We start from the raw sequence: 26,085 nt of genomic DNA, 5'->3' as shown, positions 1-26,085 counted from the left end.
TATTATTTATAAGGTATATTTCATAGTCTGGTCTCATTCTCTTTACCAGTTGGTTTATAGAATAACATCTTATTTCTCTTTAATTAATTAAGAATGGAATTTGCTTCCATAGATATTTCACTATGCTTCCCTTACCTAGTAAGATTTTTAGGCTATAAATGTTTATGCTGTCTCCTCATGTACATAATCCACCCTTTCTCTTGCTTATTTCTATCTTTTGCTCACAGTTTGTAAACTGGGATCATAATATCCTTTGTCCCCAGTGTCTCTCTCTCTCTCTGTGAGACTGCAATTATGTGAAGATTTTTACTTGCTATAATTTATTCAAATTAATATTTACTGAGCACTTACTATGTATAAGACACTGTGCTACGTATCTACTGTGGAGGAAGAAGAATATTTAGAATAGCCTCAAAGAGTCCACAGTCTCATCATTCTAATCATATTTTTTTAGGCTTCTAATATTTGTTTGAAAACATTTATATATTCTGATGACTTTTCTTCCACTTCCCATTCCTATTTGTTGTCCCATCTGAAGAGATATCTACCCTGTCACCTCTTTTTAACTCAAGAAAGCCAATGAATTCCCTCCAGGTCCTCAAGCAGAGTCTTTGTCAATCTGTTTTGTGTGCTTTTTCATTTTCAGTTCTCTCATAATTTTTAGCATAAAACCATCACTTAGTTTGCTAAGATAGTATAGTGTTAGTGATTAGTGGCTTAGGGGGTTTTCTTGCAAACATTACCTCTCACTTTGCTGAATTAGGATATCTTCTTTCTTCATTCTCATCAAAAGACCAAACGATCACTTGCTATAGGTTTGTTTCCCTTTATTTGAAAATTAAGGAGTTGCCAATAGACTTTCTGATGAAGGAAAGGAGGGCATCTAAATCCATTATTTTAGACCACAATGCCTACTTCTCAAAGAGTTGAAGCAATTCCCCTCTCCCCTTTTTAAAAGAAAAGCAAGACATAAAAAAGAGGAAAGCAAACTCTTCAGCCTCAACAGGCACCCATGCTTAGAGGTGAAATGGGCCAGGAAGAAGAGAAGAAAAAGAAGAAAAAGAGAGTAAGGACAGATACACATTGTTAGGAATCCAATGTAAAATTTGGAACCCTACTAAAATGGGTTTACATCAGACATGGCATTTGCTTCACCCTTATTTTTACCCCTCCAAAACCAGACATAATTGGGTGCCATCTCATAAATCTTTTACTAATAACTGTCAATAACCCAATTCTTCAAAACCCTTTAAGCACCTCTTATGTGTGAAACATTGTGTCAGGTGCTGGGTAAGATAGGAGAAATATACAATACCATGTCTGACTACAAGAGCGTTACTTTCTAGCTGTGGCAATAAGAGACTACTAGGCAGTATTGGAGGGGTCCTTGGGAGGTCTCCAAAGGAGTAAAATAGTACTAAAAAAATTAAAAAGAGAACATGAGCATTGAGCTGAGGATCCAAAAAAACTGGGCTCTATTCCATCTCTGCCATTTCCTTGCTATGTGACCTTGGGCAACTCATTTCTCTTTCAGGTCTCCCCTTTCATCCCTCATCCCTTCCATTCCCTTCCTCCAAAGGAAAAAAAAAAGAGAGAAAAGAAAAGAAAGAAAAAGAAGAGGTTATCCTAGAAGATCTCTAAAATGTAAGAATATATGGGATGACTACTAATAAGCTCTGTTGCATTGCCCAGATTGTAGTCTACAGCTGGCTATGGTCCCCTGAGCTGCCCTTCATTTTCGGAGATGAAGAAATCGAGGTCCAAAATTCCCCAAATTCAGTAGCAAGTTAGGACTCAGAACCACATCTTCCCATGCATCTTTCAAAATGATTATTGTGACTCATAGAAAAAGCTTAAAAAATATTTTTGACATGGCTTACTAAGTGAGAGAGATGTTTCTTAAATTTTTTTTTTTGTATATATGAAAATGGGGGGAAGGGACAAGTCTACGTATTGGAACAAGGTGAGCGATTCATTCCTCAGGATCTGAAAGGCTGTATATTCCCAAACTCTATTTCAATAACATTCCATTTGGCAGATGTGACCTGTTAAACAATTATACAAGTAGCACGGCAGTGAGGGGAGCCCATAGATGCACTTGGAGAGCGGGAAGAGGCTCAGAGGTGGTAAACTGCAAAATACTTGCCCAAATTACAATATTGTCCAGACTCAGACCTAGGGAAACCCTTCCTGTAGCCTTGAAGGCGCCCAAGTTCTCACGCTTCCTGGCATTCTATTGATTCACACTTGCGTCCTTCAACAGGTGGCGCCAATTACAGCCCCCAAAGCACGGCCCCCCAACATAGTGGCCAATACCGCTGTCAATCAAATACTTCACCTGCCTTTCTAAATTTTCCCCTCCCCCTTTCATTGGCTCTTCTTTCGACCTATCCACAAATTTCTTCCACGCCTCGCACCGCGGAACTTGGCTCTTTGGAGCCTAGGATTGGAGCCGAGGCTACTCCCGCCCTTTGACGTACCGGAGCTCTCCGCCCCTTTCGCGGGCCCCTAGCAGCCAGGGGAGAAGGGGAGGGCGAGCGAGGGGTGGTTCGGGGGCGGGGCTTGCCTCCCACGGCGGGGGGCGGAGCCTGGTGGAGACTGCCTGCTCCGGTAGGACCTCGGAGAGCGCCGGGCGCCGCTACCAGAGGAACTGGAGAATCTGCCGGAGCCGGGCCGGACAGACGCCTGCGAGCCCGCCTCCCTCCGCACCCTCAGCTTTCCGGGCTGGCAGGCGGATAGTGGCGGCTGTGGAAGGTGCCTAAGTCGGGAGTCAGTCATCCCTCTGGGACGCCGACGCCGCCGTCCAACCGCGGCTGCCTCACACCTGTGTGTGTGTCTGTGCGCGTGAGCGCCGGCGCGCGTATGTCTGCGTGAGGGTGTTTCCGTGTGCTCCGGCTGGGCGCGCGAATGTCTGTGTGAGGATGTTTGCGTGTTAGCGCGCCCGCGGGCGAGAGCCCCGTGCCTAGGCGCTCGGCCCGGGGAGGGACCGCGGGAGCGGCGGCTCTCCTTGCCCAGCGGGCTGTGGCAGGACTCGGGCCACAGCCGTCGTCACCACTGCCTCATGTCCCCCAAGAGCCACCGCCGTGCTGCGGGGAGAGTGGACGGGCGGGCTAGCGAGGCGGCGGCTGCGGGCAGAGCGGGGCGGGGGTGGTGGTGGTGGTGGTGTGGAGGGTGAGAGCAGGGGGGTGGGGGCAGAGACGCGGGGAGGGAAGAGGGAGACGGAGGGGGAAGCGGAGGCAGTCGGCGCCGCTGCTGGCCCCTCCCGTCGGCTGTTGCTGTGGGTCACCTGCAGGTGTTTTGGGGTCCGGGCTGTTCCGGGTGGGAAATAGAAAAAGGCCCCCTCACCACCCTGCGTTTCCTGTTGAGAAAAAGGGAGCGTTGAAGATGATGAGGGAGAGCCCAGAAGGTGGTGGCAGAATAAATACGAGCTCTCCCCCACCACCATTTTTCTGAAAATAAAATATTCTGAGCTCAACCTTTAGGAGGAAAGCCCGCCTTTAAGAAAGAGAGTCTTGGTCTGATGGACTCTGGTTTGATTGTATAATAATGATGATATAATGCTAATGACGATGATGACACTGCCTTTTATTTTTACCCGCGTGCTGATAAAGCGTAGCTACAGCTGGGGATAAAGCCCTTGAAAATTTGGTGTCTGAGGAGGGAATACTGGTGCTTTAGGAGTTGTGTTTTCTTTTTCTTTTTGAAGGATATGCTTTTTAGAATTAAAATTTGGTCAAAGGTTGATTTTTTTCCTTTTTTTTACTCATTTAAAGCCAATGCTCGTAAAATGGGGACTGGCTACTGCCATGACTGATGAAACGCTAAACACTTTTACCCACGTATAATTCCATGTGTTAAGTCACCCTTTCCTTTGAATTTCTCAACAGTTTTTAAAATGAAGAAGTTTAATTTCCGAAAAGTTTTGGATGGCTTAACTGCCTCTTCCCCTGGCAGTAGTAGCAGCAGTGGCAGTAACAGTGGTGGTGGGGCTGGAAGTGGTTCCATGCATCCAGGAGGGACTGCAGGGGTCCTCAGAGAGGAGATTCAGGAAACCTTGACTTCAGACTATTTCCAGATTTGTAAGGTAAGTTTTGAATTGGCTTAAAGCTTATTATTTCTTTATTTTACTGCTGTGAGGAAAGAATGAAAACACACACTCTAGGGACTGGAAATTGTTGAGATGCCAGTATCAGAGAGTCTGGTGCAGAGAATTTTGTGGGTAGGCCAGTTTGAATTAAGATATTCCAGGCATCAACTTAAAAAGCAATGATAGTTTAAGAGGGAAATAAGCAAACATAAAAAGTAGACTATGCAAGATAATATTAAGGCCCATTAATGGACTACTTTTTTAATTTAATATTTATGTATAAATAGTTAATCCCATGCTGTTATTCAGAGAAACTAATTTTATTTCACTGTTCAGTATAAAATGATTAAAGCTCTTAAGATGTTGCTAGAATTAAGTAGATAAGAGCTAGATGAATATGTCCATTTTAAAAGATCTAATGGCAGTGTTTAAAATTCTGAATAAAAACACACCCAGATTTTTAAATTCTTAATAAACAAACATACAAATGCAATGGGCTTAATACTTGTAAGAACTCAAAAATAGCCTGTGTTCTGGTTTAGTGAGGAAGCATTTTCGGTAATTATACTTTAATATTGAACTTCTAATAAATAAGTAAAAGAAAGAGTTTCTGATGGGGAGAGATGAGAATTTACAAAACAAGGATTGTTTTAATATATAGAGATAATTGTTTTATTTTCTGACATCAAGTGATTTATAATTTTTATTGTCCCTTTTTGGGGGGTAGCCTAAGAATGTGCTTTTGACCTGTCATGTGCAGCAAGAAAGTTACCAAGTCATTCATATGATGCAGATGAATATAGTTTTATAAATGTGTTTGAATACATGAGAAGAAATAGTAAATTTTTGAAATTAAGTATTAAATTTTTCAGTAATTCAACACAAATTTTTTTGAAATTATTAAAATTATTTTTGTGGTAAACATATTATGTGTAATGGGATAAGTTTCAATTATTCCCTTAATCTCTGACCCCAGTAGTGTCATTATAAAAACAAATCTATAATTATTAAAATATTATAAATTAGATTACATAAAAGCAAGTTTATTTAGAATTAGGTTAGATAAACAGATTTAATTCTAATCTACCCTGTGAAATTTGTATACAATACAATTTTGTATACAAAGTTGTATACAATTTTGTCCTCACTTTGAAATAATAGATATTTTGTCAGATTAGGGAGGAGCTTAATAGTGGTCATGAGGCAAATATGTGAAAGGGTCCTAAAGGCCAAATTTGAACTGCTAAGCAGGGGACTTAGGCCCTGATTCTCTAATCTTTGATGTATTACTATTACCATTCCAAGAATCTTAAAAAATTTCCAAAGTCTCTCAGTTCATTAATGTGATAGTAATGCAGGATAGTTTTAGTAGAGGTAAACTTGATATAGAAAAGATAAATTTCTGAAACAGAATGGCATTGGACTGTTGATGGTATAAACTGGTAGAGAAGGTTTTAAGTAAAACATTTCAGGGGAAATGGGTGAATGCAAGAGAGGAAAATGGGATAGATAATCACCTTCCTATTTATTTAGGCAAGACAGTCATGCAAAGTGACAGAAGTTAAATATGTATTACTTCAGAAACATATGGGATGGTAGGAAGAGCACTGGCCTAGGAATCAGAAAATTTATATTTTATTTAAAGCTCTGCCACTTGTCAGCCACATATTCTTTGGAAAGCCATTTATCTGCCTTGTGACTTGATTTTCTCATCTGTAGTATGGTAATAAGTATTTCTGCTCTTCTTACCTAAGAGGGTAGTTGGGAAGATCAAACAAGACAATTAGGTGAAGGCAATGTATAAGTTGGAAAAGGCAATGAAACGCATATTTATATGATTGTTAAAGTTTTAAAATCACCTTGTTCTTGGTGGAATGACTATAACCAGTGGGTTATAAAATATTAGGTAACAATATTCAAAGAAATTATAAGGATAGAAAGCTATGTGAGCTGAACACTAATAGTATTGAAATCTCACTAAATGGCAAAAGTTCTGTGACATCTTTAGATAGGAATATAGTTAATTTTAAAAAGTGGTTATATGACTTTAGGTTACCTGGACTGTAATAAAATATGTAAAGATGCATTAAGGAAACTCCAAAATTAAAACTGTTACTAAAATGGGGAATTAATTTGGACTCACTGATTAGATGTGCAAAGAACATTCTATTTTGAGTACTAAGCAGTTGGTACCTTCTGAGTACTTCTACCTTTTCAATATGGCCAAAATTAAAGTACAAATCAAGAATCTGCTCTTTTGAAAACCATTTTCCTCTCTATTATTTGATTGGTTGTCAAATTCTATCCTATTTCCTTAGTATTTTTACAATTTATTCCCTTCTCACCATCTCCAGTACTTGTTCATTCCACCATATTTTCTTGCCTGGTCTCTTCCTTTTTTTGTGTGTGTCTGTAAAATTTATTTTGGATCTATAGCATGTTTACTGATTTGAATAAGGCTTATTTCATTAACATGTAATTTTCCCCCTGTAACTGTTACTAACAGTGCACTCTGTTGAATCTCTCTCTGGTATCAGGTTCTCTTTAACAATTCAGTCCAATTTCATAACCTTAAAAAACACCTTTATTGTGAAAAGGAGGGACAAAAAGTGTTTAAAAAGCTTCTCTGACTGCACCTTGTTTTATAGTTTTGATTTTGGAACCATGTGAACATTTCATATAATTAAAAAACTTGGATCAAAAAGGAAAAAACTCCTACAAATCTGAAACAAATGGATACAAATGAACCTAGGAGTATATAAAATTGATAGTATAAACCACACAGAAAAAAAAAATTATTTCAAATGACATTAAAACTCAAGCTTTTAATGGGCCTCCATGGTGAGGTATATCCTAAAGAACAAAAAGAACCACAATGAAATATTCAGTTGCAATTCATAGTTCCTTTTTTTTTTTTGATCATACAGCTTGTGCAAGTGAAAGCTTGGAGTCCTAACCACTGGACCACCAGGGAAGTCCCACAATTGATAGTTCCATTGTTAGTAGTAATACTAGTATTGTAGCTTTGAAACTATTTTACGCATAATATACATTATATATGTAAATGTTATGTATATGCATAAGCACATATGCAATCATGTTAATGTCATTAAAACCAAGATTTTCAGTGCGAAAGCAAAGGAATACAAATATAATAATTGATGATTTAATTTTTCACTTAAATTGGAAATATCCATATGAATGCATGATTTAGTTTTCTTTCTGAAATTCACATATTTCCTAGCTTTATTTACTGAGAGGGCATAGAAATAATGACAGTCTGGTAGAAGTGAGCATCCCCAGTGCTGATCATAGTCTCTGAAAGCCATTTCCCAACAAAAGGAAGAAGGGCTCCTTGAAAAGAATGGCTGATTCTAGGTCTGGGGCAGGAAATGTACCAGATGAGCTTGATACTTCTTGCTATGCCAGAAAGCAGGAATGCTATCAATACCACTGGGATTGTGTGGATACAGGGGTCAACTTCAAGGAGTTCACATTGACCAAATTTGGGACAATTTGAGCCTTGAATACTGCAATGTATAAAGCATAACGTATACAGGCATAGCTCATTTTATTGTGCTTTGCTTAATTGCGCTTTGCAGATACTGTGCTTTTTACAAATTGAAGGTTTGTGGCAACCCTGCGTCAAGTAATTCTATTGGAACAATTTTTCCAACAACATTTGCTCATTCCATGTCTTTGTGTCACGTTTAGGTAATTCTCACAATAATTCAAACTTCTTCATTATTATTATATTTGTTGTGATCTGTGATTCGTGATCTTTGATGTTATTATTGTAATTGTTTTGGGGCACCACGAACCTGTGCCCATTTTTTTTTTTTTAACATCTTTATTGGAGTATAATTGCTTAATGGTGTGTTAGTTTCTGCTGTATAACAAAGTGAATCAGCTGTACATATACATATATCCCCATATCTCTTCCCTCTTGCATCTCCCTCCCTCCCACCCTCCTTATCCCATCCCTCTAGGTGGTCACAAAGCAGGGAGCTGATCTCCCTGAGCTATGCGGCTGCTTCCCACTAGCTATCAATTTTACATTTGGTAGTGTATATATGTCCATGCCACTCTCTCATTTTGTCCCAGCTTACCCTTCCCCCTCCCCGTGTCCTCAAGTCCATTCTCTAGTAGGTCTGCGTCTTTATTTCGTCCTGCCTCTAGGTTCTTTATGACCATTTTTTTTTTTTTAGAGTCCATATATATGTGTTAGCATATGGTATTTGTTTTTCTCTTTCTGACTTACTTCACTCTGCATGACAGACTCTAGGTCCATCCACCTCACTACAAATAACTCAGTTTCATTTCTTTTTATGGCTGAGTAATATTCCATTGTATATATGTGCCACATCTTTTTTATCCATTCATCTGTCGATGGACACTTAGGTTGCTTCCATGTCCTGGCTATGGTAAATAGAGCTGCAATGAACATTGTGGTACATGACTCTTTTTGACCTATGGTTTTCTCAGGGTATATGCCCAGTAGTGGGATTGCTGGGTCGTATGGTAGTTCTGTTTTTAGTTTTTTAAGGAACCTCCATACTGTTCTCCATAGTGGCTGTATCAATTTACATTCCCACCAACAGTGCAAGAGGGTTCCCTTTTCTCCACACTCTCTCCAGCATTTATTGTTTGTAGATTTTTTGATGATGGCCATTCTGACCGGTGTGAGGTGATACCTCATTGTAGTTTTTATTTGCATTTTTCTAATTAATGATGTTGAGTATTCTTTCATGTGTTTGTATTGCCTGGTCTCTTGAAATCACTTCCTAACTGATTTTCTCACCTCTTGTTTTACCCTATTCCAATTCATTTTGTTATAATAATGGTTATTTCTGAATTATAATGTTAATTATGTCATTTTTCCTGCTAAAAATTCTATGTTGGTTTCCCTAGAGCAGTGGTGATCTAGAAACAAAAGTCTTATGTAAAATCCCAGCAGAATAACACCTATTAAAACAAATAAATATGGTACTTTATTGGTGTACATTAAAAAAAATAAATTATAATAAATTATTCAGCCAATAAATAAAAAACTTTTTTTTATATTTGGTTTTGTTGTATGATATTATCCATAGACAGGTCATAGGACATTTGCTAACCTTAAAAAAGTAAAAGTACAACCTTTATAATCAGTGACATATCTATATGAAGTTCAAAAAGAGAAATGGTAGAAGCAATTTTTGTTCAAGGTCAGCAAAAAATAGGTTAATGGCATCGGTTTACTGCAATCTGTTTTAAGTTCAGTATGTATGCATTTGAATGCCCATGTTGTTCAGATGTTTGTGCAATAATGAACTGCCTTTTCCAAACTTGAATTCCGTGAACACAATTTGAAACCACTGCTCTATACACTAAACTTCAAACTGTTTAATTGATCTTTATATAGTTCCTTTCAGAAGGGGCTCATGTTTACCTTTCCATCCTCATTTCCTTGATACCCTAAATATATTGTATTCCCTGAAAGCACCATATTTTCTCATATCTCAATGCCTTTTCTTAGCTTATTGCTACAGATTAGAATATCTCTTCCAGCTTTAATATAATTAGAGAATTCCAGTTACTTTTCATTACTTTACAGTTGAAACACCATCTGTATGAAACCAGCTCTGACCACTCCCTTCCTCATCTACCCACCCCAGGCAGAGTTAGGGTTTTTTCCCCCTCTTCTCTGTTTGCTTATAGCATCTGCTATAGTGTGAATTTAGCAACTTATTGTGGTTAAAAAAGATTTTTTTGTCACTACTATCATACTCTGAACTCTGGGAGACAATTATATTTTATTTTCTTATTATTGTTAGGGTGCTCACTACCTATTAGGCCACTGGTTCTTAACTCTGTCTAAAAGAAAGATTTCTAGCTCCACCCCAGTCTTAGAAAATTAGAGTTTCTAGGAATGGGGCCTAGGCACTTGCATTTTTAAAAAAGACCCCACAGGAGATTCTGATGCACAGTCAATATTGAGAACCAGTATAGCAGGCACTTGATATACTTTATGAATGAAGTAGCATATACATGGTTGGTTGATTAATTGAAAAGTGATTAAAGCATAAAGTCATTAATAATGATATATGTCTTAAACATTTTATTTTAAATGAAAACATTTAAATATGCATCAATTTACAAATCACTTGGTAAATGACCAAGATTTTTTTGTTGCACACTGGTTCTCTGATTAGAGTTCTGTGTGAACTTCTCATCCATAAACCATCCCAAATTCATTACGTGCAATTTTCAGTTTTTGTTTGTTTAAAGTAGAATAAGGAGGAAGCTTCAGTGTCAGATGAGATATATATTTCAACAAGCAAATAAATTCTATATATATATATATATATATATATATATACACATATATATATATCAGCTGACAGTTTATACACATGGGTGTATAATCTAGATGAATATATATATATATATATACAGACCTATATACAGAGTGTAGATGAACATACATATGTGTGTGTGTGTATATGTATATATTTTTTTTCTGGATTTATTTTGCGTTCATCCCTATAGCTACCTGGCCCACACCTAGTTAGTCTGGGAGCAGGAGAGTGTGAGTATTCTAGCTACAAGTTTACTAGTTTCAAGCATTTAATGAACCATTAGTATCAATCTGTGTTTTACAAAGAGAATGGAGAGTTTTTGTTAATCTAGTAATTTGCTTAAGTTAAAATTAGAAAGCTTCATCTGTAAAATATCCCATTTGACCTTCGTAACAGTCCTATAAAGAAGTCAAGGATAGTGTTAATATTTTCCTTTTACTGAGAAGATATCTGAGACCAGAGAATTTAAGTGGTATCCTTACATCTCCAAGTTGGTAAGAGACATAGATAAGTTGAATGCTCTGGTTTTTGATTCTCAAATCCAGTACTTTTTCTGCTTCATTTTTCTTATTAGAAAAGGCAACATGATTAATTCCTTAGGAAACATAGAGATTCTGAGAAGATAAAGACTATTCTCTTGCCTCTCCCTTTAAAATACATCTCAAATCTGACCATGTCTCTTCCACCACATGTCTTGTCTGGGCTACTATTTTATGGCCTTTTTGGGTTTCCCCTGCTTTCACTCAGTCCTCACCACAGTCTCATCTCATAATAGGTAGAAGAATCCTTTTAAAATTTAAATCATATCATGTCATTCCTGCTCAGAATTCTTCAATGGCTTTTCATTTCTCTTAAAAATAAAATCAAAAGTCCTGTTATGTCTTATAAAGCTCTAAATGATCTGGCCCTTGACAAGACATGATTTTCAACTGTTTTCTGTTACTTATCCTTCACCAGCTACACTTGCTTTCTTACTGTTTCTCAGACATGATTCCTGCCTCAGGGCTTTTTGCATTTGCTGTTTCCTTTACATGGAACATTTTCCCCCCAAATAATTATATTACTTGTTCCCTTTACATCATTCAGTTCTTAGTTCAACTGTTAACTTCTCCGAGAGATCTTCATTGACCACTGCTCATCCCCTTTACTCTCTACCCTTATCCTGATATTTTTTTCTTGATAACACTTATAACTACCTATTATTAAATTATATATTTATTTGCTTGGTTTTTTGCTTCTCCTATTATAATGTAACTCAATGAGGACAGGGCTTTATTTTGTTCACAACTATCTCTAATTCCTAGAGCAGAGCCTGCCACATAGAAGGCAGTCAAATATTTGCTGAATGAATAAATGAGAGCAAGGAATCTGATAGAGTGATGTATTAAGAGCAAACTAGATATATTTTGAACAATTTTTTGGAAAAGGCTTTTATTAAATACATTTTATATTACATAAACACAAGGAAACCATTGAGCAAAAGAGTGACACCACTTTAGGAACATGGTATATATTTTTTAGAAAGATATGGAAAAGAAGATTGTAGAAAGATTCAGTTAAATTTATTTCAGTTTTTATTTTTGTTTCCAAATGATCTTTTTAGGGGAACAATTCAGAAATATTAGACTGACAGTGACAAACACACAGGATGTTCTAGACCTAATTAACAAAATAGACAAAATAAATATATCACTAGAACCAGATGGCATAATACCTAAAGTTTGAATAAACTCTTAAATTAGCCAACTCACTATTCATCAACATTTATAAGTTGAATTTATAAATGGTCATGGTGTCAGAGACAACATGTAGATAACTAGTGTAACTTCTTACATGGAAATGGATTTGTAATCATGATATTCATACCAAACATAATATCAGATCTTCCCAGATAAACTGGTGTAAGCTCAGAAACATAGTCGTGGACTATGGAGAGTTGGGCTTTCCAGGACCCTGGAAAGCTGAAAGGAGATTAATTGCCTAGATATCCCTTCTTCAGGTTTTTCATTGTCCCATATTCTTCCAATTTCATATCATTTTACTTGGGAGATTCTGTACCTGGGATTGGCACAAGACCATGATCATAGTTCCACATTTCTGCAGTTTTCATTCATTAAAAGAACTATACAAGATTCCCTGAGATGTGTGGACTTGTCTCATTCTATACTTATAAATGGGTTGAATAAAACATAGTACAGTTGACACTGCAGGATAACTTATTATGGATAAAGCATCTGACAAAGACTTCATGCTCCCGTCACTAGAATGTACAGTAGCGAATAGACATCTTTAAGAATAGTAATGGAGGCAAACCAGAAGAATTAAGCTCTCTTGTTAGGATTGAGGTGTTAACAAATTTAAGAACCAAAAAGAATTAAAATAAAAATTTTTTAAGAGCTAGAAAAACCAAAGCCAAGTTATTCAGTACTCTAGGCTCTCTACTTTGCCTATCCTGAGAGCATAAGGGTGCACGGGCAGGCTTGAGTAAGGGATTATAGATTTGTGGGAAGTATGATTACAAATTTTTTAGGTTACCATAGAGAACAATTACGTTTTCTCACAAAAGGTCCTTTGGTGCTAGTATATTGTCAGCAAATTGGGCTGTTGGTCTCATTTAGTATGGCAGTTCTTATGTTCTTAAAAACAAACGGTGTCATGCTTTGTGTATATCTCAATATAGAACTAATTTAAAATCTTACGTGATTTCTGACTTTGGTTATCTGTAGGATTATCAGTAATGTTAGAGTAGATTCCTATCTCTTGAAGTTTAGTGCATTTCTGTAGACCCCTTCCGACTTTACTTGAAGATGTGCCTGTGAAAAATCATAGTTAAGTTTCATAGTTTACTTGTAATGATAGAATGATTATATTGATTTCCTACATTATGGTTCCATGAACCATTTACATATTAGTTTAATAGCAATAACTTTGACTGTATCCATTAAAGGTTTCAAGTACAATAGAAGTCCTGTTTTAAGCTTTTAAATTGAGTTTTTCATCAGAGAAAATTGAGTTTTTTTCCTACTTAATTGTCAAAATAATAATCTTTATAAAAGATCTTAGTTATAGCAAGAATTCTTTTCTTTTTTAATTTAAAAAAGAAGATAACTTTTCTTACTTCTTTTTAATATTTGAAGGCTAGTCTTTTGATGTGTGTTAAACACAAGTGTTTTTATTTAAAAAAATATATTAAGCATACCGGGGAATCATTTCTACTTATCTAAGTAAAGCTAAAAGTTATTTATAAGGACTGGTAGAAAATCAGTGATTAAGTTTTAGAAAGAAAAAAATAGAAATTGTATTTAAAAGGTTTATAGAAGGTAGTTGTAAACAATAGAATGTAAGACTTCAAAAAAGTGCATAATAGGCCTACTGTGATACATGTAGAGAGGCTTGGTTAAATGGAGCATTCATAGTCACTGAAGGAATACAAGAAGAAGATATTTTGACAAGTTTATTATTCAAAAAATATTTATTATACAGAGTTAAAAATGATTAGGACATAAACCATTCTCAGCCAACTGACTCTAATGAGTGAAATAATGTGTTTTGGTTGATTTATCAGAGAAATCACTTATGGTACTTTCTGGACTTATGTAAGATACTAGAAAGAAGAGTATGATTTTAGTTCTATTGGAGGCCCCAAATTGCCAATTGTTGTTGATGGTGTAGAGAATGACTTTGAATATATTATGTAATGATGATACATAATCAATATAATGAATTTTAATTAAAATATATAATATTTAGTGTATTAATTTTAGTTGTGTCTTATAATTGGATTATATATATACAGTAAGTATCTCTTGAATTGAAAATAGCATAAAAGCAACAAATAATGGTGGTTTTAGATGTAGGTTTAATACCTGGATTTAAAAGGTAGGGTAGCTAGAGAAAACTGTTATGTTTCTTCAGTTTTTCTCCTCTGTTAATCACCTATAGATTTCAGTCACATTAGAAATCTAGTACTTTACCTAAATGAACACAGTAAAGTTAGACTGTCATGAAAATTTATTGGATGGCTTAATGTTCAGTCTAATTTGTTCATTATAAATTGACTAAAAACCTGTCTATAAGTCTGCAAACCAAAAAAGTTTGAAAATAAGTAGTACAGTAAATTGAGCAGTTAGGTTGAGTCTGGGGGAAATGCTTAGTTTGTCAACATTTAAGTAGATGGAAAATGTAAAGCTAGCAAAGGAGACATAGGAGAACTGAGCAGAATGATATGAGGAAAACTCAAAAGTAGAAGCAGATAATCTGAAGCTTTCTTAAGAAAGATTATTAAGAGACAAATTCAAGAGTATCTCGGCATTGTAAAGAGATCAAGGATGGTGAAAACAAAACAAATGAAAAACAAGCAAACAAACCAGAACTACCAAGAGACAGCTGAATTAGACCAAGAGGAAGTTGATTACGGTAAAAATATTTATGGTAAAATGATGGACAGAATTAAGGTCACACTATAATAGAGAGTAGAATTGATAGGATTAGTACTTTTAAGAGTAAGTGTGTAAGTTGATTTTAAATAAGAGAAAAGTGTTGGGAAAGTAGCAGAGATGGTAGATTCTGATAGCATTTTGAGGTAAGCATAGTAAGGGTATCTGATTTGGAAATTTTTCTTTACTTGAGGAGAATACATATTTCATTTGAATTCTCAGTAAACTCTGTGCTTTATCTCCTCCATATAAAAATACGTGGTTCTACTAGAAGATTGTATTAGTTTCTATTTCTGCTGCAACAAATTACCAAAAACTTAGTGGCTTAAAACAATACAAATTTATTATCTTATAGTTCAGGAGGTAAGAAGTTTGAAATGGGCATCACTGGGCTAAAATCCAGGCATTGGTAGGACTGCATTCCTTTCTGGAGGGTCTAGGAGAGAGCGTTTTCTTTCCTTTTCCAGCTTTTATAGGCTGCTCACAATTCCTTGACTGGTGGCCCCCTTCTATCGTCAAAGCCAACAGTGGCCAGTTGAATCTTTCTCACTTTGCATCACTTTAACTCTCCTGCTTTCCTCTTCCTCATTTAAAGACACTCGTGATTACATTGGGCCCACCAGGATAATCCAGATTAATTTCCCCATCTCAAGGTCCATTGATTAGCAGTCTTCATTCCATCTGCAACCCTTAACTCCCCTTTGCCGTATAACCTAACATGTTCACAGGTTCTTTGGGGAGCCATTATTCTGCCTTTCACAAAGATGCTCATTACTTTCACCTGTCTTTTGTTTTTCAGTTACTTTATGGAAAACAAAATAATAACAGGGACAATAGTATAATAAACTCTCAGCTTCAACGATTATCAACTTTGTAAATCTTCATCTCCCATTTCATTATTTTAATGCAAACCCCAGACATTATACCATTTTATCTGTAAAAACTTCAGAGATCAGATAAGGACTCCCTCTCTCTTTTAAAAGCTATGAACCCCAAACCATTGTCACATGTAAAAACATTAACAAAATTTCTTTATGTAATCTAATATGCAGTTAATGTTTAAATTTCCTAAATTGTTCCATAGTATCATTTTATAATTGAATTGTTTGGATTGGGATCCAAACAAGGTCCACGTTTCATTTTCATCTGACTTGAACTTATCTTTAGTTCAATTTGTGTGCTGTTACAGAGTCTGTTGGTTTGTTTTGAGATCAGCTATCCTGTGCTTTTGTGTGTGTTGTTGAGAACAAAGCTCTCTGATTCATTTCTGAACTGGATGACTGTATGTGAGGAAGTGGGTGGGCTGTGCAGTGTACCACAAGATGAAAAGTAGACTTAAAAGTTATTTTCTAGAGATGGTCACATCTTTTAAGGAATTGGAAAATAATATTTTAAGTCAGCCTGAGCTATTCCTACTTTTTGTTGCTACTGTGGGGTATATTTCCCTGAGAATATTAGAAAAGAGGAAAATATAAAAGACATAGGATATATCAAAGTGAATAAGAGTGGAGTAGATTTTTTAGGTTGCACTCAACAGTATTAATTTTTATCTATGAAATAACTTACTGGAGGGATAGGATGGGATCCCGTTGCACGTCTCTCTTTTTAAGTGAATATTTAAAAGACAGGTGAAAAAAGAAAACATTTGCAAGGACTCACGCTACTTAGAATTATATAGCAAGAAGCTGAAAGTGGATTGGTCAAGTCTATTAACGTAGATTTCTTCTACATTATAGGATATCAGATTAATAGACTAAATATACTTGAAGAACTGAATTAGAGTGCATTAAGAGGAGGAGCAGAATACTGATAAGGAACGTACTTTGATTTATTGAGAAATCCATTTATAAATAATTTGTATACTATTTTTATTGGTTACTTATATAATTTAAAAGCCTCCTGGTAGTTTATTATTGGATCTTTCTTTGCTTTTTCCAGTTCTATCTTAACCAAAATTCCATTGCTATTTGCGGTAATATTCAATACTCTTTTTTTTTTAATTCTGGTTTTAATGAGATATAATTGACATACAGCACTGTATAAGTTTAAAGTGTACAACATAATGATGCGATTTACATCTATCATTGATTAGCACAATAAGCTTAGTGAATATCCATCGTCTCATATGGTTCAAAATTAAAGAAATAAAAAATTTTTTCTTGTGATGACAACTTTTAGGATTTACTATTAACAACTTTCACATATAATTAGCAGTGTTAATTATATTTATCACTTTGTACATTACATCACTGGTACTTATTTATTTTATAACCACAAGTTTGTACCTTTTGACTGCCTTCATCCAACGTCCACCCCCTACCCCACCTCTGGTAACCACAAATCTGATCTCTTTTTCTATGAGTTTGTTTGTTGGTTTGTTTGTTTTTGAAGTATAACTGACCTACAACACTATGTTAGTTCCTGTTACACAACATAGTGATTCAATATTTGTCTACATTTCAAACTGATCAATATTCAGTACTCTTTTGTTCTGACACAGGTATTAGTATTAGCCTAGGCATTAGGTGAATCATTTACTTATTATGTATATTACTTATTATGTACTTGTTTATTAAAGACCTATATTATGTATAACTCTATATTAGGCACTTTTTAACTAGGCCATCATTTTTTTTTTTTTTTAGATTGATTGATTGCTATGTTGGGTCTTCGTTTCTGTGCTAGGGCTTTCTCTAGTTGCGGCAAGCGGGGGGCCACTCTTCATCGCGGTGCACGGGCCTCTCACTATCGTGGCCTCTCTTGTCGCGGAGCACAGGCTCCAGACGTGCAGGCTCAGTTGTGGCTCATGGGCCTAGTTGCTCCGCGGCATGTGGGATCTTCCCAGACCAGGGCGCGAACCCATGTCCCCTGCATTAGCAGGCAGATTCTCAATCATTGCGCCACCAGGGAAGCCCTAGGCCATCATTTTTTTGGAATGAGTTTGCAAGGCCAGCACACACTATATGAACCATTTATATTTTTATGGGATTAATGATTTGCATCATGTGTACTTCATTTTTTTGGCAACTTTTATGAAACTTCCTCTTTTATTTTTTTTAATGAAATTTTAAAAAAATGGCTTAAATTCTTTGCTTCTTCCCTCCTCTTTATTTGTACTTCTGCTATTTTTGCATCATTTTTAACATATTTATTGTCTTTCTCTTTCTATTTCTATTCTCTTGGCTAAAAGCTCTTTTATTCTAAACTGAAAGAACCTGGAAAATGTTTAAAGCATATTTCTTTTGCCACAATTTTTATTCTCCTAACAAGTCTAATAGTTTTATTGGGACTATTAATATACCAAAATAGCTGTTTAAGTCACAGATTCTCTTTTATTTATCAGTATTCTCTTTAAAGGATTGAAAGGTGTTTAAACTTGGTATGCTCAGTGTAATCCTCAAAGAATTATCTTCAAATCATGCTATTTGATAACTAACCTAATTTCTGTCTTCATACAAAGCAAGATTATACATTTATGATAAAAAATTTTATTTAATTTAAACATTTTTCACATGCCCGTGTATTTTATTCTGAGGAGCGCTATAGGTTTAAGAAGCTTGGAGTAAAAGATAAATATCGAGAGGATTGGTTACTAGGAGCAGAACACTCGAGAGCTGACAGCTGAAAGCAACATAGGAAAGAGCAGGGAAGGAATAATTTGAGGTGTAATTTACACATCATAAAATTAACAGATTTTAAGTGCTCAATTCAATGAGTTTTCAGGTATAAACACTATGTAACCATCAGTCAAAATATGATATAGCATATCTTAAATTTTTAAAAAGTTTCTTCCTGCCCCTTTCCAGTCAGTTTCCACTTCCACCACTTTCCAGAGGCAATGAATTCTTAACTTTTATCACCATAGCTTAGTTTTGCCTGTTTTTGGACTTCATATAAATAGAATCACACAGTATGTATTGTGTGTATGTGTCTATGTGTGTGTGTATATCTTCTTTCATGCAACATAATGTTTTTGATATATGTCTGTGTTGTTGAATCTATCAGCAATTTGTCTCTTTTTTATTGCTGAGTAATAGTCCATCAGATGTTTTTATTGAAAAATTACATTTCTATTACAAATATAAACATGCTCATAACAGAAAATACAACAGGTATAGAGAAAAACACTCCTAAATTATTCAAATTTGTACTTTGAATACTCAGATACAGATAATGATTAGTGATTTTTTTGAGGTACATTTTATATCAGAATTTTTTGTTTAGTTTTTTGTTATGTGGAAATAAATGACCACCCAAATGAGAACAGATGCCGTTTTTTCAAAGCTTGCTATAGCAAGGGAGTCAGTGACCATTACTTGCTTTTGGCAAAGACTCAAAGACCAACAAGGGAGTGGGGAAAACTTTATAGTGAAAAAAAGGGTAGGCTTCAGGTATGCTCTTTTTTTTTTTTAAATTGAAGTACAGTTGATTTACCACGTTGTGTTAGTTTCAGGTATACAACAAAGTGATTCAGTTATATATATGTATATATATGTTCTTTTTTCAGATTCTTTTCCATTATAGGTTATTACAAGATACTGAGTATAGTTCCCTATGCTATACTTGTTTATTTTATACATAGTAGTATGTATCTGTTGATCCCAATCTCCTAATTTATCCCTCCCCCCCTTCCCATTTGGTAAGCATAAGTTTGCTTTCTACGTCTGCGAGTCTATTTCTGATTTGTAAATATGTTCATTTGAATCATTTTTTTAGATTCCACATATAAGTGATATCATATGATATTTGTCTTTCTCTGTTTGAGCTACTTCACTTAGTATGATAATCCCTAGGTCCATCTGTGTTGCTGCAAATGGCATTATTTCACTCTTTTTTATGGCTGAGTAAGGTCTACTCTTATTGGGGGTTGTTGGCATGAGAAGCTGGAGGCAGACTAACTCTAAGTAGGGCATCCTATATGATTGGTTTGGGAATCATATTTGGCTTTCTTATTAGTACTGAGTTTGAAGTGTTGTGGAGGAGGGGTCTGCAAAAATTAGGGAGCCCAGCATCATTGACCAAATCTTAATGTTCTGGGCTGATAGCTGCAGAGGTTGTGGTTTGGCTTCCTGGAATGATTGCTGCAGGGATTGTGGTTTGGTTTTCTGAGCTTACTTGCTGCTGCAGAGTTTGTGGGCCAGAGTTCTGTTGTCATACCTGGTCCAGCATTATATATTGTATTGTATGTTCAGTCTCTCAGTTGTATTTTGGTTTGTGTTGTGGATCCTATATAGAATTCTACATTCTAGGACTTTTTTGCTTATTATTAAACATTAATGTTTTTTTCATGCTGTTAAGGTTTTTTTTCTTCACATAAGTTTAATGGCTTTATAACAGTCCATCTAGTGGATGCACTCTTCCTTTATTATTGGAAATTCAGGTTGTTTCAGTTTTCCATTCTTTTAATAATGCTGTTATGAATGTCTGTGAGCATTAAACCTTCAGCATATTTATTATTATTTCCTCAGACTAGATTCCTAGAGGTAAAATAGTTGGGTTATATAGACATATATATATATATATATGAGTTGGGTTATATATCTTGCTGAATTACTTTCCAAAAGGATTCACCAATTTAAGCTCACTTTAGTAATATATAACTGCCAGTTAAATAATAGTCACCAGCTTTAGATATTTAAAAATATTTTTTTTAATTCAGTAGATGAAAAATAGAATTTATTTTAATTTGTATTTTTTGATTATTAGTGACCTTGATTATTTTTCCATATATTTATTAACCAGCTGAGTTTCTTCAACTGGTTGAAGAAATGAATTATTTTTTCATATCCTTTACCCTCTTATCTATTTGTTCTTAGTAATTTTCTATTAGTTTGTATAACATTTTTATATATTAAGCATATTAATCCGTTGTCTATTATATTTTTGTGAAAATATTCCCTAGTTCATGATTTTCATTTATATATATACATATATATATATTTACATTTATTTATTGATTTTTTTTTTTGTATGGTTAAATCTATTGGTCCCTTTTTTTTTTAATCTCCTAAGCAAGGAAGTGCCTCTGAAATTCAGAGTTTTGGTTAAATACCTATTTCTATTTTTTTTCTGGTGCTTTGATATTCTGTATTTTAATGTTTTTATCCAAACAGAATTTGGTTGCATAGTGTGACTCTAAAATGATTTTTCCTCCAAATAGACAATCAGTTTTAACATACCATTTATTAACTGATTCTTCCTTTTTCTACTGTTTGTGATACTCCTTTGTCATATGTTAACATTTTTAAAAAAATTTATTTATTAATTTATCTATTTTTGGCTGTGTTGGGTCTTCGTTTCTGTGTGAGGGCTTTCTCTAGTTGTGGCAATGGGGGCCATTCTTCATCGCGGTGCGCAGGCCTCTCACTATCGTGGCCTCTCTTGTGGCGGAGCACAGGCTCCAGATGCGCAGGCTCAGTAGTTGTGGCTCACGGGCCTAGTTGCTCCGCGGCATGTGGGATCTTCCCAAACCAAGGCTCGAACCCGTGTCCCCTGCATTGGCAGGCAGATTCTCAACCACTGCGCCACCAGGGAAGCCCATATATTAACATTTGATATGTATTAGGATTTGTATCTGGGATTACAATGTTTTTACATCTTTCTGCCTGTTCTTATACCAATACCATACTGACAATTTTCAGGCTAAAGACTGGTCAAAATAATGTGTAGCCTGGGTTTTGGAATATTTGAAAGGAAATGCAGTGTCTGTGCCCATCAACCAAAGACTGTATAAATATGGTCAGACAAATCTGGGTTTATTACAACAAAGGAGATTGCATACCATAGGGAACCATGAGACATCCCAGTAAGAGGATGTTAGGAAGGGCTTGTTATAGGATATGGGCTTAGGTTAGGTGATTTTAGCAAAGTTCAAAGAAGCATGAATTGAGTGTTGTTAGAAAGTTGGGGACATTTCTGTCATTTGGTATCCTAAGAATTTTTATCCAGGAAGCAAGAGGAATGGCATAAAACTATAATTGCTAAAGAGCAGCAGTTGCTTATGTTAGCTAGATGAGGGGAACGTTTAATCATTAGTGTGGTTTGCGCAATGTTCTTATATTTATCTGACCTAGACATGGTTCTGCAGTGGTTTTGTTTTTATCTTGCTTCATAGAGTGGCCTTGTTTGATATCTGTGTTCTGTGAAATTGTTCGTGTTCAACAGAAGAACACCATGGCCTGCCTAGCTGTTAGTGCCAGGCAAGCTCCAGCTGACAGCTGTTAGAGGCTGCTTTTTTTCTCTTTTAGCAATTTATTACTTCTAAAGTAGCTTTTGTCGCTAAAGTTCCTACAATATGTTGCTAAGCAGGCCTGGTTCAATACTTAGACAAGAGAAATTTTTCTTATTGACAACCAGTAATCCATGTTGGTTGATTTGAATTTGTTATATAATTGTTGGACAACAGCTATTGTTTAGTATAATTATATAGTTGAAATAGTGTACTTGAAAACAACTATTCCTAAATAAGTATAATTTCTTGTTTTCATTTGCACTATTTCTCCATTTATTCACATTTTCTTTTCCTCTCCATTTTGAGAAAATAATGCAGATTTTATTTCCTCTGTAAAATACTCCCTGGCAGGCAGCCAGGTAACTCTCTTTTTAGGTTTTTTAAAAAAATTAATTAATTTATTTTTGTCTGCGTTGGGTCTTCGTTGCTGTGCATGGGCTTTCTCTAGTTGTGGTGAGCGGGGGCTACTCTTCATTGAGGTAGCTTCTCTAGTTGCAGAGTGTGGACTCTAGGCATGTGGGCTCCAGTAGTTGTGGCTTGCAGGCTCTAGAGCACAGGCTCAAGTAGTTGTGGCGCACGGGCTTAGTTGATCTGTGGCATTTGGAATCTTCCTGGACCAGGGATTGAACCCGTGTCCCCTGCATTGGCAGGTGATTCTTAACCACTGCGCCACCAGGGAAGTCCTCTTTTTAGTTTTTTAAGGAACTTCTATACTGTTCTCCATGGTGGCTGTACCAATTTACATTCCCACCAACAGTGTAGGAGGGTTCCTTTATTTCCACACCCTCTTCGGCATTTATTATTTGTAGACTTTTTGATGATGGCCGTTCTGACCAGAGTGAGGTGGTACCACATTGTAGTTTTGATTTGCATTTCTCTAATAATTAGCGATGTTGAGCATTTTTTCATGTGCCTTTTGACCGTCTGTATGTCTTCCTTGGAGAAATGTCTATGTAGGTCTTCTGCCCATTTTTTGATTCGATTGTTTGTTTTTTTGTTATTGAGTTGTATGGGCTGTTTGTATATTTTGGAGATTAAACCTCATTTGCAAATGTTTTCTCCCATTTTAAGGGTTGTCTTTTCGTCTTGTTTATGGTTTCCTTTGCTGTGCAAAGCTTTTGAATTTAATTAGGTCCCATTTGTTTATTTTTGTTTTTATTTTCATTACTCTAGGAGACAGATCCAAAAAGATATTCCTGTGATTTATATAAAAGAGTGTTCTGCCTTTGTTTTCTTTTAGGACTTTTATAGTATCTGGTCTTACATTTAGGTCTTTAATCCATTTTGAGTTTATTTTGGTGTATGGTGTTGGAGAATGTTCTAATTTCATTCTTTTACATGTAGCTGTTCAGTTTTCCCAGCACCACTTATTGAAGAGACTGTCTTTTCTCCATTGTATATTCTTGCCTCCTTTGTCACAGATTAATTGACCATAGGTGTATGGGTTTATTTCTGGGCTTTCTATCCTATTCCATTGATCTCTAATTCTGTTTTTGTGCCAGTACCATAGTGTTTTGATGACTGTAGCTTTGTAGTGTAGTCTGAAGCTAGGGAGCCTGATTCCTCCAGCTCCATTTTTCTTTCTCAAGATTGCTTTGGCTATTCGGGATCTTTGTGTTTCCATACGAATTAAATTTTTTTTGTTCTAGTTTTGTGAAAAATGCCATTGATAATTTGATAGGGATTGCCTTGAATCTGTAGATTGCCTTGGCTAGTATAGTCACTTTAACAATATTGATTCTTCCAATCCGAGAACACAGTATTTCTTTCCATCTGTTTGTGTCATTTTCAGTTTCTTTCATCAGTGTCTTATAGTTTTCCGAGTACAGGTCTTTTGCCTCCTTAGGTAGATTTATTCCTAGGTATTTTATTCTTTTTGATGTGATGGTTACTAGGATTATTTCCTTAATTTCTCTTTCTGATTTTTCATTGTTAGTGTATATAAATGCAACACATTTCTGTGTATTAATTTTATATCCTGCAACTTTACCAGATTCACTGATGAGCTCTAGTAGTTTTCTGGTAGCATCTTTAGGATTTTCTATATGGAGTATCATGTCATCTGCAGACAGTGGCAGTTTTACTTCTTTTCCAACTTGGGTTCCTTTTATTTCTTTTTCTTCTTACATTGCTGTGGCTAGCACTTCCAAAACTATGTTGAATAAAAACGGTAAGAATGGGCATCCTTGTCTTAGTTCTGATCTTAGAGGAAATGCTTTCAGCTTTCACCGTTGAATATGATATTAGCTGTATGTTTGTCATATATGGCTTTTATTATGTTGAGGTATGTTCCCTCTATGCCCAATTTCTGGAGAGTTTTTATCATAAATGGATGTTGAATTTTATCAAAAGCTTTTTCTGCATCTATTGAGATGCAGCCATTTTTAAATTCCAGCAGGTAAAAAGAAGATTTGAAGTTAACTCTTGCTTTTCTGAGAGTTCAACCCAGCAAATTAATTTAGTATTTTTGTATAGCTGGGTGGATATACAAAATTCCATTTACTGTGGAAATAAAACTGATTTTCAAAAATAAACTATTTATAGAAATAAAACTAATTTTTGAAAATCCTTTGGGAAGCTCTGTTGTGTATGAGTGAAGTAAGCTGCCTGTAATACTCTGATTTTTCTTCTGAACTCTGTGACATCAGCTAAACCAGTTATTTTAACTAAGTTCCAGAGAGAAATTATTATCTGTCCTACATCACTGCAAACATTTTACAATGCTGAAACAGTCTCTCTTCTATTTTTCAAACCCTTTCTTTTTAGTCACTCCTATATTGGCAAACATAGATTATTTGATAAAAGAAAATTATGTGAGGTAAAATAATATCCTTAGCAATTATGTATTTTGAGGATAGAATTGTATTTGGGAACAGGATGGCCAGGCTGTTGAATGAATCATACTCAAAAACTTAACTTACTGAGTCTGGTGGAGATGCAGGCAAGGAAGTGCATAGGGCATAGTCACAGAAAGCAATTAATTTGTCTAAAGATTGTATTTGCTTGCTTTAGTTTGATCATATATAGTTAGAGATTAAGATTCAAGATGAAGGCTTGGAGGGAAGAGTGATGCAGGAGAACTGTGATATCACTTGGTACCTTTCTCTATTCACTTATTTTTAATTGATCTGTGTCTTTACAAATAAAGTAGGTTTCTTGTGGAAAAAGTATAGTTGAGGTCTTATTTTTTTTTATCCACTTTGACAGTCTCTGTCTTTTAATTGGTGTATTTAGTCTATTGATATTTAAAATCATTATTAATGTAGTTGGATTAACATATATTGTACTTGTTACCATTTTGTATTTGTTGCTCTTGTTCTTTGGTCATTTTTTTTTTTTTTTGTCTTAGACTTTTTTCCTACCTTTCCTGGTTTTAACTGAGCATTTTATATGATTCAATTTTCTCTCCTTAACTTATCAATTATACTTCTTTTTATGCTTCTGTAGTGATTGTCCTTGAGTTTGCAGTATACATTTACAACTAATCCAAGTCCTCTTTTAAATAACACTCTGATTATTATTATAATAATCACCACTATTAATTATTTTGAACAAACTATCATCTGTTAGATCGATTAAGAATAAGAAAAATAAAAATTTTTTTAACCTCTATTTAGTCCTTCTCTTACACATTACTTTTCTTTATGTAGATTTAAGTTTCTGACCTATATCATTTTCCTTCTTTCTGAAGAAATTCTTTTAACATTTCTTGTAAGGTGACAAATTCACTCAATTTTTGTTTGAGAAAATTTTTATTTCTCATTCACTTTTGAAGAATAATTTCATAGGATACAGAATTCCAGGCTGGTGGTTTTTTTCTTTAAACACTTTAAATATTTTACTCCACTATCTTATTGCTTACATGGTTTCTGAAGAGAAGTCTGATATAGTTTTTATCCTTGATTCTTTACAGGTAAGGTTTTGTTTCTCTGGCTTCTTTTAAGGTTTTTCTCCTGGTCTTTGATTTTCCAAAGTTTTAATATGATATGC

General features: G+C 35.3%; 1 protein-coding gene across 2 annotated transcripts in view; it reads left to right on the top strand.

Moving 5' to 3' along the window:
* The first annotated feature begins 3,895 nt into the window (after positions 1-3,895).
* STXBP5L (syntaxin binding protein 5L) overlaps positions 3,896-26,085 on the top strand; it is a 381,827-nt gene continuing 359,637 nt past the window's right edge. For both annotated transcript variants that reach the window (XM_059922136.1, XM_059922135.1), the window contains exon 1: positions 3,896-4,084. In XM_059922136.1, the coding sequence (XP_059778119.1) occupies positions 3,896-4,084 (189 nt within the window). The remainder of the gene's footprint in view (positions 4,085-26,085) is intronic.

The sequence above is a fragment of the Balaenoptera ricei genome, chromosome 4 (assembly GCF_028023285.1).
Source record: "Balaenoptera ricei isolate mBalRic1 chromosome 4, mBalRic1.hap2, whole genome shotgun sequence".
NCBI lineage: Eukaryota > Metazoa > Chordata > Mammalia > Artiodactyla > Balaenopteridae > Balaenoptera > Balaenoptera ricei.
This window is presented reverse-complemented; position numbering and strand designations above follow the sequence as displayed.